The 14,811-nt window shown below is 42.2% G+C and overlaps 1 protein-coding gene across 1 annotated transcript in view; it reads right to left on the bottom strand.

Annotated features, from left to right (window-relative positions):
- Positions 1-14,811, bottom strand: part of focad (focadhesin) — a 113,701-nt gene that overhangs the window by 1,512 nt on the left and 97,378 nt on the right. The window contains exons 31-43 of the mRNA XM_083937438.1: positions 14,579-14,701; positions 13,936-14,013; positions 13,566-13,637; positions 13,140-13,242; positions 12,374-12,454; positions 12,105-12,233; positions 11,898-12,013; positions 9,457-9,717; positions 8,240-8,329; positions 6,044-6,221; positions 5,443-5,540; positions 2,372-2,623; positions 1,924-1,999 (exon numbers count right to left, since the gene is read on the bottom strand). Coding sequence (XP_083793564.1) covers positions 1,924-1,999; positions 2,372-2,623; positions 5,443-5,540; positions 6,044-6,221; positions 8,240-8,329; positions 9,457-9,717; positions 11,898-12,013; positions 12,105-12,233; positions 12,374-12,454; positions 13,140-13,242; positions 13,566-13,637; positions 13,936-14,013; positions 14,579-14,701 — 1,657 coding nt within the window. The remainder of the gene's footprint in view (positions 1-1,923; positions 2,000-2,371; positions 2,624-5,442; positions 5,541-6,043; positions 6,222-8,239; positions 8,330-9,456; positions 9,718-11,897; positions 12,014-12,104; positions 12,234-12,373; positions 12,455-13,139; positions 13,243-13,565; positions 13,638-13,935; positions 14,014-14,578; positions 14,702-14,811) is intronic.

Below are 14,811 nucleotides of genomic sequence, written 5' to 3'. Positions count from 1 at the left end.
GAAAAAGACCATATTCCCATTTTGATGGGGTTACAAAAGACAGTTCTCTATCCATGTTGGACTATATCATTGACTTTGAACAGCGATATAACTGTATGAAAAAGTACAATATGACTACCCGACGCTGTGTTAGCATTTGAGCTCTTGGACACGGCTTGTCTTGACGTAAAAAACAGGCAACTTGCACTGACTTAAAAGTTCACCAAAATGAAACAACGACCTCAGCTCTGCCTGTGGCAACGGTTCAAAAGGTGGCAAGTATAGGGCGTCCAACACCAGGGGCAGGTCCCATGCAGAAGCTCTAGGGGCGCTAGGAAGGCGTAATCTCAGGGCCCAGTCAAGAAGAGGGACACCAGCCTGTGGCTTCCCACTGTGTCATTGTCGATTCTGGCGTGCTGCGATGAAATAGCGGCCACATACACCCTCAGTGTAGAAGGAGGCCAATCATCATCTAGGAGCGAGTGCGAAAACTTAAGAATGGTAGGCACAGAGCAGTGCACTGGATCAACATTCTCAACTGAACATCAGTTGGAAAACAGTTTCCACCTGTTCTGATACTGCAGACGGGTAGAGGGTGCTCTGGCACCCAAATAGTTCTCCTGACAGGCTCTATGCAATCGCTCAGTGGCGGATTGGGCTCTGCAGGGGCAAAACCCACAGCTGAACCTCAGCAGCAAGGGTTGGGATGCCAAATCCGATCTCCCAGCTGCGTCAAGAGGAATGTCCCCTCTGGAAGGCGCCAGGGTGTCCCGCAACGGAGTTTGTGGAGCAGGGGAAAAAAGGTCCTGGCAGGTCAGAATGGGGCCACAAGGAGAAACCTGTGACCCTGACGAAGCATCCTGAGAAGCGGTGGAAAGGCATAGAGAAGGTCGTCCGGCCATTCATGGGCCAGAGCCTCCTGACCCAGAGGGCTGGTCATCTCCATTAAGGAGAACCAGAGTGGGCAGAGGGCTGACTCGACTGGGGCAAAGAGGTCCACCTCTGCTCTGCCGAAGAGACCCCAAATGTTGTGCTCATGCTTCACTACATTTTAATCAATCTTCGTTCCTACCCTCACCTATGGTCATGAAAGTTGGGTCATGACCGAAAGAACGAGGTCGCGAGTACAAGCGGCCGAAATGTGTTTTCTCAGGAGGGTGGCTGGAGTCTCCCTTAGAGATAGGGTGAGAAGTTCAGCCATCCGTGAGGAACTCGGAGTAGAGCCGCTGCTCCTTTGCGTTGAAAGGAGCCAGTTGAGGTGGTTCGGCTATCTGGTAAGGATGCCCCCTGGGCGCCTCCCTAGGGAGGTGTTCAAGGCACGTCCAGCTGGGAGGAGGCCTCGGGGAAGACCCAGGACTAGGTGGAGAGATTATATCTCCACACTGGCCTGGGAACGCGTCGGGATCCCCCAGTTAGAGCTGGTTAATGTGGCCCAGGAAAGGGAAGTTTGGGGTCCCCTGCTAAAGCTGCTGCCCCCGCGACCCGACCCCGGATAAGCGAATGAAGAGGAGATGAGATATCTTTCTTATTGTAATACTGTATGGGCCAATACATTTATCACATCCTTCAAACCATCCTTTCTTCTTCAGAAACAGCATGTTAGAGTTCCTACTTTTTCTAGCTTCAGGCAGCTTAATTCTTTTGTAAATGTTAAATGTTCCTCTATATTTGACATGAACAGGATGCAAACAGACCACCCTGGATCGAGCATATAGTTAAGGTATGGTCTTAGTTCTTATCTGTGTGACTGTTTGTAACAGGATAATGACTTTATGTTTTGAAACTAAACAAATTGGCGTATCCTGCTCTCTTAATACATTGCACATACGCACAGTGAAAAATCTCTCGTATAATCACCATTTCTGCTTCTTTGAGTCAACACTACAGAAGGCCTTTACATTTTCAGTGCTTTCAATTTTATTCTGTTGTGTTTACATTTTTTACCTTTGGCTGTGCTGATGGTTGTGTCCGACATACTCTGTGCAGGACCTTCTGTGATGCTGAAAAGCCAGTCTATGAACTGACACACGCACACGCACACGCACACACACACACACACACACACACACACACACACACACACACACACACACACACACACACACACACACACACACACACACACACACACACACACACACACACACACACACACACACACACACACACACACACACACACACACACGTTGTCATCATCTTGTACAGCTCTAAAGAAGTGACCTTAGTCATTGTTTTTTCAAATTAAAGTACACTACATCTTTAAATCTGAAACGTCTTCCTAGACAAACAACCAGTCCAGTTGTTTTTGACTAAAATTGCTTTGCGGATAACGATGACCTGGACGAATGAGAACATTCACAGGCTTATTACACTACATCAAACACACTTACCTTGTGTGTCTGGCTGCTCCAGGGCTCTTTGTCCAGAAGCAGAGCCAGGCTGTGAGACATTCCCAGCAGGCACTGCAGCAGGGCATGATCAGTGAATGACTCCTCGCCGTACAGACTGTGTTGCAGAGTTTGGGGCTTGCAGCCGGGTTGCCATGGGAACCACTGGGCCCTTATGCCAAGGAGGAGGGGCATGAAGTGGTCACCCCAGGAAACTACAGCAGCAGCAAAAACCTGGAACAGGAAGTCTGTGGCCTACAGAAAAACAAAGGAAATCTATGATCAGCATAACTAGTCAGAATATAAAATATGGCATTTAACTCATGGATACACTAACTCACGTGGGTCATTATTTATAGATCTTACAAAAGGCTTTTCAATACTGTGGAAATATTGCAACGTCACATTCGACCTAATCGTTGTTAAAGTGTAATTCCACTGTAAAATCATCCCAGGGTCTTTTTCGACACCTGCACACATCGAATATGCCATTGAGACAGTTTATTACGTTTATAAACTATTAACGGAGATATCCTCGAGAGTCGCTAACAGTTGGACATGGCTAACACTGATTAGCTCAGGGCAGTAAGGTGAAGGCATTAAAACGTCTTTTTTAACCACTAATACTGCTCAAAATAACAGCAAACCTACAGTCCCTACACAGAAAACAAAGCACCAACAATGTAGTAAGTGAGCCCATAGTTTATTAAAAGAGTGTTTCTCTTGTAGTAAAGGGGCTTCTGTTGCCGGAAGGGGCTACAGGTAGAGGTAGCATCGGACCATCAGTGTTTTGAAAGACTTACCTACTGGCCCCTGTACCAGCTCCTCTCATAGTAAAGTCCATTCAAGTCGATTACCAAATCCAATCCAAAAAGAAGGAGCCCATTGATGATATATTCCAGCAAAACATGCAACCTATGTGGTTCTTGGCAGTTTGGTGAAATATAAGATAATAATAGATGGTAAAAGGTTTGGAACAGCATCTTTCCCCACAGCACCGAAATGTCATGCGAGTGGGTGGGGGCATCTGTTGCTGGAAGGTTCTACAGGTAGAGATAGCATCTGACCATCAGTCACGGTGTGCAGGCATTTTTTAATGTGCCTGTGGGTACTGTGAGCCCATGTGCACTGCAGAAGAATGTTTATGCTGCCAACAGGGACATTTTTCGCTGTGGCCTGGAAACATAGAACACAGCAACATTCTGTGTGACTGCTTCGGAGGATTCCTCATCAACCGCACCATACTGGACACTTCGTTTCATGTCCCCAGAATAAATTGGAAGAGGCGACTGATTCCTAAATAAATCATCAATGGGCTCCTTCCTTTTGGATTGGATTTTAGCGACTTTCCCAGATTTCTCCATTAATAGTTTATACACGAAAAAAAGTGTCTCAATGGCTTATTTGATGTGTGCAAGTGTCGAAAATGACCATAGGATGATTTTACGCTCGAATTACACTTCAAGAAGGCGTTCCTCAAGGACCGGTTATGGGACCCTTGCCTTTTCTAGTTTATATTAACATTTGTGATAATTCTGTATGCAGATGACACAGTGATGTACTCCTGTGCACCCACCACAGACATGATTTTAAACACCCTACAACATGGCTTGTCAGGTCTGAAATTGCTTTAAAACTCAACCAAAACTGAATCTATGATTTTCTCCTCTGGGAGAACAAAGACTCCAACTCTTTCAAACAATTCTTTCATGATGTGTGTATTCAGTCAAGATACTTGGAAAACTGTTTGGACAAAAGTCTAAATTTGAAACACCATGTTGACTATCCTTAAAATAAATGAAAATTGATTGGCCTTTTGTACAGGCTTAATTATTTTAAAGTTGTTTTTTCCATGGCTTATCCTTAGCCCTGAGGTATGTCACTCATTCTAGGTTCAGGACCCATCGTTGTACTTTATACAGTACAGGGTGGTAAGATGGTCATCCCTGATACAAATAGGTCCAAAAAATCATCTCATTCAAACTTCATAATAATTTAAGCCAGTTTTCCTTTTTGAAAATGGTTTGAAACAATGCTGCTGCCCAAAAATGAAAAATATAAAACAATTTCTTAGTATTTAATAAAACTGCTATATAATATTAACATTACAACGTTATTATATCATATTATTAATTATAACTGATTTTATGAAAATATTTATGTATTGTCTGCGTCGGTTTTCTCCGGGTTCTCCGGTTTCCTCCAACAATCCAAAAGACGTGCAGGTGTTAGGTTAATTGATGACTCTAAATTGCCCGTAGGTGTGAATGGTTGTCTGTCTCTGTTTGTGTCTATGTGCCCTGTGATAGACTGGCGTCCTGTCCAGGGTGTACCCCGCCTCACGCCCGATGTCAGCTGGGAACGGCTCCAGCCCCCCGCGACTCCGACAGGGACAAGCGGTTGAAGATGAATGAATGAATTTATGTATTATAATCGACGACAGTTCAATAAGATCCCATACCTACCTACTACTTACAATGTTGTTGGACTTATGCCACTAATATATAATGTATGGAAATTCTGGGAACATTAGCAGAATTTAAAATAAACCCTTAACCAGGCAGAGCAAAGTGTGAGTTTGTAAGGACATATTTACAGGTTAGTACTTTATATATTAAAGTTCATCATTACTATTTGGGTCTTATTTTTTATAGTAGTGGTCATTGTTCATGTAGGTAATAACATTTACAACCGACCAACCAATCTGATTTTCTGACCACTCGTCTTTCTTGCACCACTGGACCATTGTAGCAATGCCAATGTACTCCCACTTCTCAATAATTATCATAAGTAATAAAAATTTCAAAAATAAGACCCATCTTAAGACCCAGTATTTCTTATTTGGTTTACTTTTAGATACGACCCATTTCAGTCGAAAACCTGTTTGCACATTTCACTTATTTCAGTGGACACGCCCAACAAGACAGGAGCTGCATTCCAAACCACCTCAGGAATGACAAGTTATTCCTGAGCAGCCCTTAACTCTCACCTACATGCTGAAATCATCTGTGGCATGTGACAACAACACACTGACCACTCTAGAAATATCAGACTGCAGTTTACCAGAAACATACCAGTTTGGCGTCTCCACATGTGACGGTGGTTGCACCATAGGCAACATTTCGGATGTGTCCCATCAGCTCCAGGAGCCACTCCATCCGTTTTAAAACGCCTATAACAAAAAAGAACTATCACACACATGTTTTGTATTGCATGCAGAGAAAAATCAAGGATCAATCATTTGAACCATTACGTGTGGAGTTTAAAAATTCTTGACTGTGGTCCCACCTAGTGGACGCATCAGGAAAAGCCGGATTTTTTGAAAACTTAAAGTGACATTCCGGCTTAAAATATTAACATGGTCTTTTTCCGGCGAATACACTTGAGACAATTTTTTTTCGTGTAACAACTATTAACGGAGAAATCCTGGAGAGTTAACTAACAGCGGAATGTGGCTAACACTGATGTCTCGATGGCTTATTTGATGAGTGTATTTGCCGAAAAAGACCCTGGGATGATTTTACACAGGGATTTCATTTAAACGCATAGTTTTTTTTACAGTATTTATTAGCAACTTGAAAGATTTTCAGCTATGCATTGCCACTTTGCCTGTATGATGTGAATGCAGCAAGGGCAGCTCTCTAGCTCCAGTAGTCTACTTTTTTCTGGCCTCACCTGTATTGGGGTTGGTGGCCAGGCGACACTGGTAAAAAGTCTGCACAAGGAGCCAGCCAACTCTGCGGCTTGGCCAACCATTAAGCACTCCGGCAATAACGTCATTGAGCCCCAGGAGAGGAACTCTGCCTTGGGAGGTCAAGTAAGCCAGGATGAAGCAGGTCTTCTCCATCTGAGCCTGAACAGTACAGAGTAAAGGGCTTTATTTATTACAGCTTTGACTTTACAGTTAGATGATGCTGCTACAACCCTACATATTGGCCAGATAGCACCGACTTTGTTATGACCACTCTGACACCATGTCTACATTCCTACTAAATGTGGTGGCAATACCACAAAGTGTTCAGGAAATATGACATGTTTTGTAATAGACCACCCACAGCATTTGAGCAAACTTTGAGGACCAGCTACAGCAAAACTGTATTTGCTGATGCCTTAAAATGTGTAGAATTAGCGTAAAAACCAGATCTGGACAAAATTCCAAATGTCAGAAAACAGATCTAGACCATAATGGGAATTTTGTTTCTGCACTACCATCTGGCCAAATTTGACACAAAGTATGTTGCTGGGTCCCCAGCAGTACACCTGCCAAGTGCGAGATTCAAGAGATATGTAATCTTACAGACATACACTGAGAGATTCCATGCTTTATAGTTCGATACAGATTGTCTAGCTGTGTATTTTGATAACTGTAGCTTTTTAAAACCACTATGTATATGTAACGCCTCCACTGTAGTTTGGTGTCAGCAGGAGAAATCCATGGCAACTCCACACAGATGGAATCTTCAGCCAGCAAAGGGGACAAACTATCACTTCCAGTCGCCATAGTAGCCACCACCACGCCACAAGGGGACACTAAGGGCGCACTCACACCGTCCATTCGTACCGTGCCCAAACAGGTATTATGGGTAAAGTCTAGTTCGTTTGACCAGTGTGAGTGCAACCGTACTGCGCCTAGCCGCGGCATGCTTGCCGGCCACGGACCATTTGGGAGAGGTGGGCTTTTGTAAAGCACGTTTGCACGTGTACGAGCAAGAGCGTGCTCATGTGTACGAGCACGTGGCCTACAGCAGTTCTGACGTCATTTTATGTGCACCTGTTCGGACATAGAAAAAGGAAGGACGGGCCATGCGTGGCCATTTACAACAATGGCGGTGGTGTTTACTGCAGATTTTGTCAGATGATATATTCAAAAACAGTCGGACAAGACGCACAAAAAACTCAGAGTTCTATTGAAAGATTTGTAAAGATTTGTACAGACGGACAGTGTGAGTGCGCCCTAACATACTACAAAACAACCTTTCATGGATAAGCATGAGATATACAACTATTTCCCAAGGGAATGAATATTGAATAAAAGGAATTTTGACGAACTTCAAACAAACAATAATAACCATTTTACATACATAATTAGAGTTTGCATGTAACATGGTACTGCATGTTGCTAACCACTAGCCCACACCACTCTTCACCTGGATGTTTTGTTGTCCTACTAACAATGTGTTCCAACAGAATGATCTTCGTTTAATGCTATTTTCTACGTTGTGGCTTTAAGTTAGCTAGTTGAGGCAAGCTAGCAGAACTCTAAAACCCTGGTTTTATAATAATATTCTCATATCTGTTCGGATTAAAGACAACACGTTAATTAGTGAGCTTTAGGTCTTTATGCTAAGCTAGGCTAAATGTGCCATGACTCCTGCTCTGTACTTAAAACACAGGCATCAGAGTGCAAATCTTCTCTAAAAGAAGAAGAATATTTTCCAAAAGAAGGTTACAGGTTCGCATCCCGGCCTGGGCCTTTCTGTGCGGAGTTTGCATGGGTGTACCCCGCCTCACGCCAGATGTCAGCTGGGAATCGGCTCCAGCACCCCCGCGACCCCGGGATAAGCGGTTGAAGATGAATGAATGAATGAATGTCAAAGCAAAGTTGTTTTGTAAGAATTAAAGCCTATTTACAACCAGATCTATGAATATCAGCAATCTGTGGTACACATCTAATTTCCAGCACTGCAGCTTGTAACAGACCATAAAAAATGATCCAGAAAGAACAGCCAAGAACCAGATGACATTTAACACACACTCGTAGTTAAGACAAAAGCAATAACACTATTTACCTTTGCAAATGTAAGCACATGACACGCTGCTTTTTCCTATACCAGTTAGTACTTATTGGGTCTTTGTTACATTATACTGTACCTCTGTGACTCGTGTGACTCGGTCGATCTCTGCATCAGACATCTCAGACAGACATTTGGCCGCTCCCACATACAAATCCACTTCCTTATCCTAAAACAAATGAATTTATCATCGGTAGAAGTAATAGGAGCATATTCTTGGCGAACTGGATTGTATAATAACAGCTGATACAGTACTCTTTTTTAAAATGCTAAATGTTTCCATGTGAGATGTTTTATGGGAGTTACTGTTTGCAGTTGACGCACACAAAAAGGGTTTGATGTGTCTTAAAGTGCCATTCTCCTAGCTATGGAGGTGTAGGAAATGTGCCACATAGTTAAAGGTTATAGAATCTTTATTAAAAGCTATATTTAAAAAATAAATAAAAATACATCCATGGGTGTTTTGAGGGGTACAGAATAAAAGTATTGCTTTTCCATACAAAATATATTTAGTCTGAATTAATATTTGAAAACATTTTTGATGGGTTTTAAAAATGACTTTCTATCAGGTTCTGTTGCCATTGTACCAGCCATTAGCGAGTTGCCAGGGTTGTCTGTTGTTGGGTGCAGCTACCTAGGCTGGCACTGGGTGAAATGGAGTTTGCCAATCCTGCAGCTGCTTGGGAGCCACAGTGAAGGGGGTGTTATTTGTCCTAGCAGCTGAGTGACCGGAGACGGGCAAAAACCAGAGTCAATATAGGCCGAGCATTGACTCCATGGACTGAGAGAAAGGAGTCGCCATTAAACGCCACTAAAACGCACGCCAAATGGCTACGCTTCTCCTTGATCGCTAAGATTACTTTCATCTTTACTTAGCTGGAATGGCTAACGCTAACGGCTAACGCTAACTGTCAGTCAAACTCCTCTGAAATAGTTGTTTTTATGGTGCGATTTGTCGGGGGTGGGTTCAAACAGGCTCAAACAGCCTCCGGTCTCCTCTTTTGACACACTTGGCAACAAACCCGGCAACCTGACTGGAATAATTTTTTGTTGTTGCGACTACAATCCTACACTGGATGGTGGTGTTCTGCTCATTCTCCATATTCAATTGGAGTTGGTATCTAAACCGTGAACTGTCTGTCGAAAAGTAAAAATAAACTCAATCTACTGTTGTTCATCATGTAAAAGCTAGAAAGTAGAAGTGTCAGCTTGTGTGTAACAGTGGCAGTTACACACACACAGTTGAATTGTCAGTTAAATAACAGAAATTAATTGCAGTGTCATGTGTCTTTGTACCTGGATTTGGTTGGGCAGCAGGGTGAAGACCTTCTCAGTGGTGGAGCAGAGGATGGTCCAGCAGTTGTTGGGGGGGTTTGGGAGAGCCATGGCCTGAGCAAGGCCCTGCAGCAGGGAGCGGCACAATGACAGGCGCTGGGGTCGAAGGTCCTCCTGAAACTGCTGCAGACCCAGACTCTCCATGTATACCTGAAGCTTGTCCTCAGCAACATGCTTCATCCATAAGCCCAGGCTCTCATACAGGTGAACCCGAGTCTGGTTCTGGAGGAGAAATACATATTCTGCAAAAGTCAGTTTTGACTGTATTACAAGCTGGGCTAGGAATTACAGCATGGCCTCGAACATCAGCTCATAATTTAATCTTGTTTACTCATTCATTTTACTACATTCAAATTTGTCAATTGTAGACTATATTTTATTGAGGTTAAGTTCTTGTATGGCTGCTTATGTTTTGACACCATGTAACTATATGCGCAGAAAGCTTTTCAAAGGATGATTTAATATACAATGGGGATCAGAATAAGAGAACAAAGTATTAATTTTTTGTCGTTCAGAATTTGATAGAATATCAGCTGTGTCTATACCATTGCTGTACTAGCATGTTTTTTTTTAAAATAACCAAGGCACTTCAACAAAAACCTTTATTTTGTAAAAAAAAAAAAAACAATGATCAAAATTAGAGAACACTTTCAGATCCTTACCAGTTATTGGTGTTAATCTGGCACCTGGTGACAATTGACTTCATTGTTGGACACACCCTATATATCTGCAGCTCTCCTGGTTACTTTACAAGATGGCGATCTGCTCTAAGGAGACTGAAACCCTGAGACAGCAGGTTGTCCAGATGAAGGCCAAAGGGATGACCCTCTGAGCCATCAGAGAGAGGTTTGGCATTCACAGTCTGTGATTTCAAGAATATTGAAACTTAACAAGGACACAGATTCATTTAAGTCCCTCAGAAAGGCCGGTCGTTCACGTAAAACAAGTGCACCAGAGGACAGGATTATGAGAAGACTCTCAATGGGGAATCAGTTCAACACTGCAGCTGGAGTTGGTCTCCAGTTCAGTGCTGTCTTTCTGCACACAGTGTCTCGTCATTTAAGACCTTTTGGACTGAAGGCCCACTCTGCAGTGACTAAACCTCTCATCAGCAGAAAGAATCAAAAGGCTAGACTTGCCTTTGCTGAGGAGCATGTTGTGTGGACAGAGGAGAACTGGTCCAGAGTGACTTCAGTGATGAGAGGACGTTCACTTTATTTGGGTCTGATGGGAAACATTATGTCGGGCTTAGTACTGGGGAAAGACTGAATCCAAAGTGTGTAAAGAAGTCAGTTACATTTGGAGGAGGAAGTGTCATGGTTTGGGGGATGTTTTCTGCAGCAGGAGTTGGGCCTCTTGCACAGCTACATGACAGGGTGAATGCAAATGTTTATGTGAACCTCCTTCAGCAACATGCAATACCTTCAATGCAATTGTCTCCAATCAGCTGCAATTTTCATACAGACAATGTCCCCTGTCACAATGAAAAACAGGTGAAGCAGTTCGCTAAAGCTAAGAATATTGAAACAATGAAATGTCCAGAGTCCAGATCTAAACCCCATAGAGAACCTCTTGAAATCCACGTGAACAAAGTAATGTGTAATAAACCCACTCCAGTTAGTGAACTGTGGAAGAGACTGAGTCAGAATGGACCCAGATCAAAGCAGAGCAGTGTGAGAAACTAGTGATGTTCTGTGGGAGCAGATGTGCTGAAGTCATTCAAAGCTGTGGCCTCTTCACTTCCTGTTCATTTTTGAATCCTAGAGAATAAAACATTGTTGAAATCTTCTCTTCTGACACAATGAACACTGTTCTCTCATTCTGATCACTGTTTTTTTCCCCACTAAATAAAGGTTTTTGTTGAAGTATTAATACTTTGTTCTCTAATTTTGATCTCCATAGTATATTCGAGTTGGGATACATTCATTAATTTATATTTACATGATAAGTATATCTAATTAGTTACAAAGTGTCATACACATTTGTGAATCCTGTTTTAATTTGTAGATCATGAAGCATTTTTCACGAATATTGAGAAGCATTTCTCTTCATAGTTTGCTCAGTAACTTTACTGTAGCTCAGTTAAACAGAAACATTTGAAATGACAACAAATGAAAACAGTTTGCATTACAAACATGTGATCAAGCAGTGTACAGCGTCAATGAAGCACAAGTGTCTGTTTTGCCCCTCTCTCCTCCAAATAAAAAACTCTTTGGATCCACACAAAATGGTTTTCATCTCGTGTCCTTCTGTCCACCCTGTACCGGAACATCTTGTCTGTGCTGGGCCGACGCTTTCATTCACAGTAATTGAGACTTGAAAAGTAATGCTGTGGACACATTTCGCTCAATACTCACAAAGCACTGAGGTTCAATACCAAACCCTACTCAAGAGGAACTTACACTGAGACTGTGCACAAGGGGCGGTGACAGCCAGGAGCCCAGAAAGAGAGAGGCACCCTGAGAGGACTGGGCTTGACATGCTGCCAGCACCACACACTCATGCTGTACATCCTCTCCTGTCAAAGAAAAAAAAAGATGAGCTGAGCTTGGTGCCTTGACTCTGTTGGCTCTAAGATACAAAAAACACAAATGTGTGAGAACTCGTACCGAAGCTGAGCCTCATTAGAGGAGACAGGACAATACTCCAGTTGATGGGTGGGTACTGGAAACTGGCTCCAACGGACGCCAGTGGGGTCAGAGCAGTCTTTACCAGAGCTGGATGGGCAAACTCTGGACCTGGGACCACAGGTAGAGAGGAGACAAGTAAGAGGGAAATTCTAACATATGCAGGTGATTTGTAGCAATATGCTTTTATATCTTATGTTCCAAATTGTGGTATGTTGTTGAAAAGAACATTATTAAATGTATCAACAAACCTTTTTTTCCTGCCTCTGTGATGAAGTCAATGATGGATCTCATGACACTTTTCTCTGAGAGGTAACTGAAATCCTGAGGAACTGGGAGGGAGGGAAGGAAAGAGAAGCACATATCACACCAAATACAGTAGATCCTCATTGAAGACAGACGATAACTATAGTAGGATTCCAGTCAATCCTAAGAACATGGATGTTCAAATTGTGATCAGGACTCAGCTTGAAAACGATACCAATTTTAGAGAGAAAAATTCACAGATTACCCATACGGCAGTCAAGATAGTAAATGGAATTTGAAATAAAAATTAAATAAAATAGAATAAGATAGCCCTTTTCTACTCAAGAGTCTGCTTACTTAAACAAATAACTGTATTGAAGAATATTTAACATTATCAAAAATCCTATATATTACATTCTGGGGTTAAAGCAAGAACGGATTTGTGAGCCTGAAATGTTGTTCAGAAGGAAATATATAATGATGAATTGAATTAAAGCTACAGTTGGGAACTTTCTGTAGATACTGTCACTGTATCCGGACAGCATAATGAGACAGAGTTTCTGTGAAAAAGTCATGTCGCTCTGCCTGTGTCTGCTCCTAATGTCATCTGCTAGATCTACTGCAACTGACCGACAACCAATCCGAGCAGAGGAGTCTCTGACAGTGTCAATAACTCCTCTTAACTCTGATCAAACTATGAAACGATCAAATATGAATCAATATTATGTCACCGTGTTGCATATTTCTCACTTAAAGAGCTGCGGTGCATACCTGCCATGTGACTGTGACTAGTGGACATATGGGCCAAATGCAAATGACCAACCAAACAAGCACTGTTGGACTGCAAACCAATGGCTCCTGAGAATGTAATGATCTGCAAAACAACCAAATATACATACTGAGCAAAGAACAACTCGGTGTAATTAAATCAATAGTCTCAAATGTGCTCTGCAAATGTCATGGAAATTGCATAATACAGAATCTTCAGTGCACGCCGGACTATTTCAGGAAAACCGGCCTAGAGACCAAGGAAATTTTTGTCCAGACAATGGCGATATTAACAGTACATGGATTAGAGAAACATCATTTTGAACACTGCAACAGTGATGATACCTCACTCCAAGGCATGTCTGACATTATTTGAGTAATAATACTAAAAATATAAACAAAATATATTAAGAACAAACGTCTACATACCTGTGTGATGGCTCGAATAACCTCATTCAGCCTGCTCTGCTGCTGGGAGGAAAGCTCCAACTCACTTGTTTGCTGTAACACAAGACAACAAGCTAAATGACACAGCGTAGTGCAACAAAAACATTCATGACCTCATTAGAGCAAACAATAAGATTCAAAAAACCTCAATTCCAAAATTTAGAAAATTGAATCAGTTTAATACCCCCATGGTAAATATTGCCAGACAAAAAATAACTTCATTCCTTAATGGGGGAATAGCAGAATAGTTCCAAAACCAATGCAGTCTCTAACTCCTCATCAAATTCTCTTTCATCACAGTTCAGGTCTCCGTAATCCGCACACTGGTCCAGCAGATGAATGCGTTTCTTACCTGAATGAGGTAACTCTCAGATCCTACTAAAGCCACGAGGCCGTTGACAGCAGCCAGTCGTTGCATAGTAGGACAACCCTGAAACACAAAGACATCTCCTCTACTCAACATTCAACAGACTGGTAAACAGTCAAGTTACAATTGCTTACTATCTTGAAAATTAAACATAATTAAATCTATGTTATAACCAAAAGGTAACAGGTCAAATGTTAACTTCAAACATTTGGCTAGTTTCAGATGTCTTAAAGGGATAAGGCAGAAAAATGTCTCAACAGAATCAGAATTGTCTTTATTGTCATTATACAATAAATCAATTCAAAGTAGAAACTGCTGCCATACAAAAATGCTTTGAAAAGTGTTTAAAAATGTATATTTAGGGAGTGTTCAGCGGGGTGACCTGAACCGTTTATTGGTTGGTAGCGGCTCAAACAGTGTGTTTCAAGGGCAAGAGTTGTTTCTGGGAAGAGCACTTTCTTACTCATGACTGGTTGTTGTATAAATACGAGTGTGGGGGCATTTCAATAAACAGTGATGGCACATTCTTCACAATGACGAACCCACTTTGATTTAGATTCACAGGTTAGGTCGATGATACAGTACCTAATGCAGCTGTAAATAGAAATGTCAAATGTAGATGTAGTACCTCTGCCAATAAGATCTTGATCCAAGCAGCCAGCAGACGAGGATGGATGTCCTCTGCTTTACCGTGGCCGGAAATTGACAGGCCGTGGACCACCAAGCCTAGAGCAAGGGAGAAGCCTGGAGTCTGGACAGAAAGCAATGCATCCAATCCAACATGATCTAGACTAAAATGTTTTCAGAAACATATTTTTCTACTGTTTGTGACCTCAACTTGCATGTGTCATTCAGCGCTAC

The sequence above is a fragment of the Echiichthys vipera genome (assembly GCF_963691815.1).
Source record: "Echiichthys vipera genome assembly, chromosome: 22".
In the NCBI taxonomy this organism is placed as follows: domain Eukaryota; kingdom Metazoa; phylum Chordata; class Actinopteri; order Perciformes; family Trachinidae; genus Echiichthys; species Echiichthys vipera.
Note: the sequence above shows the minus strand (reverse complement) of the source record. Positions and strands in the feature narration are given on the sequence as shown.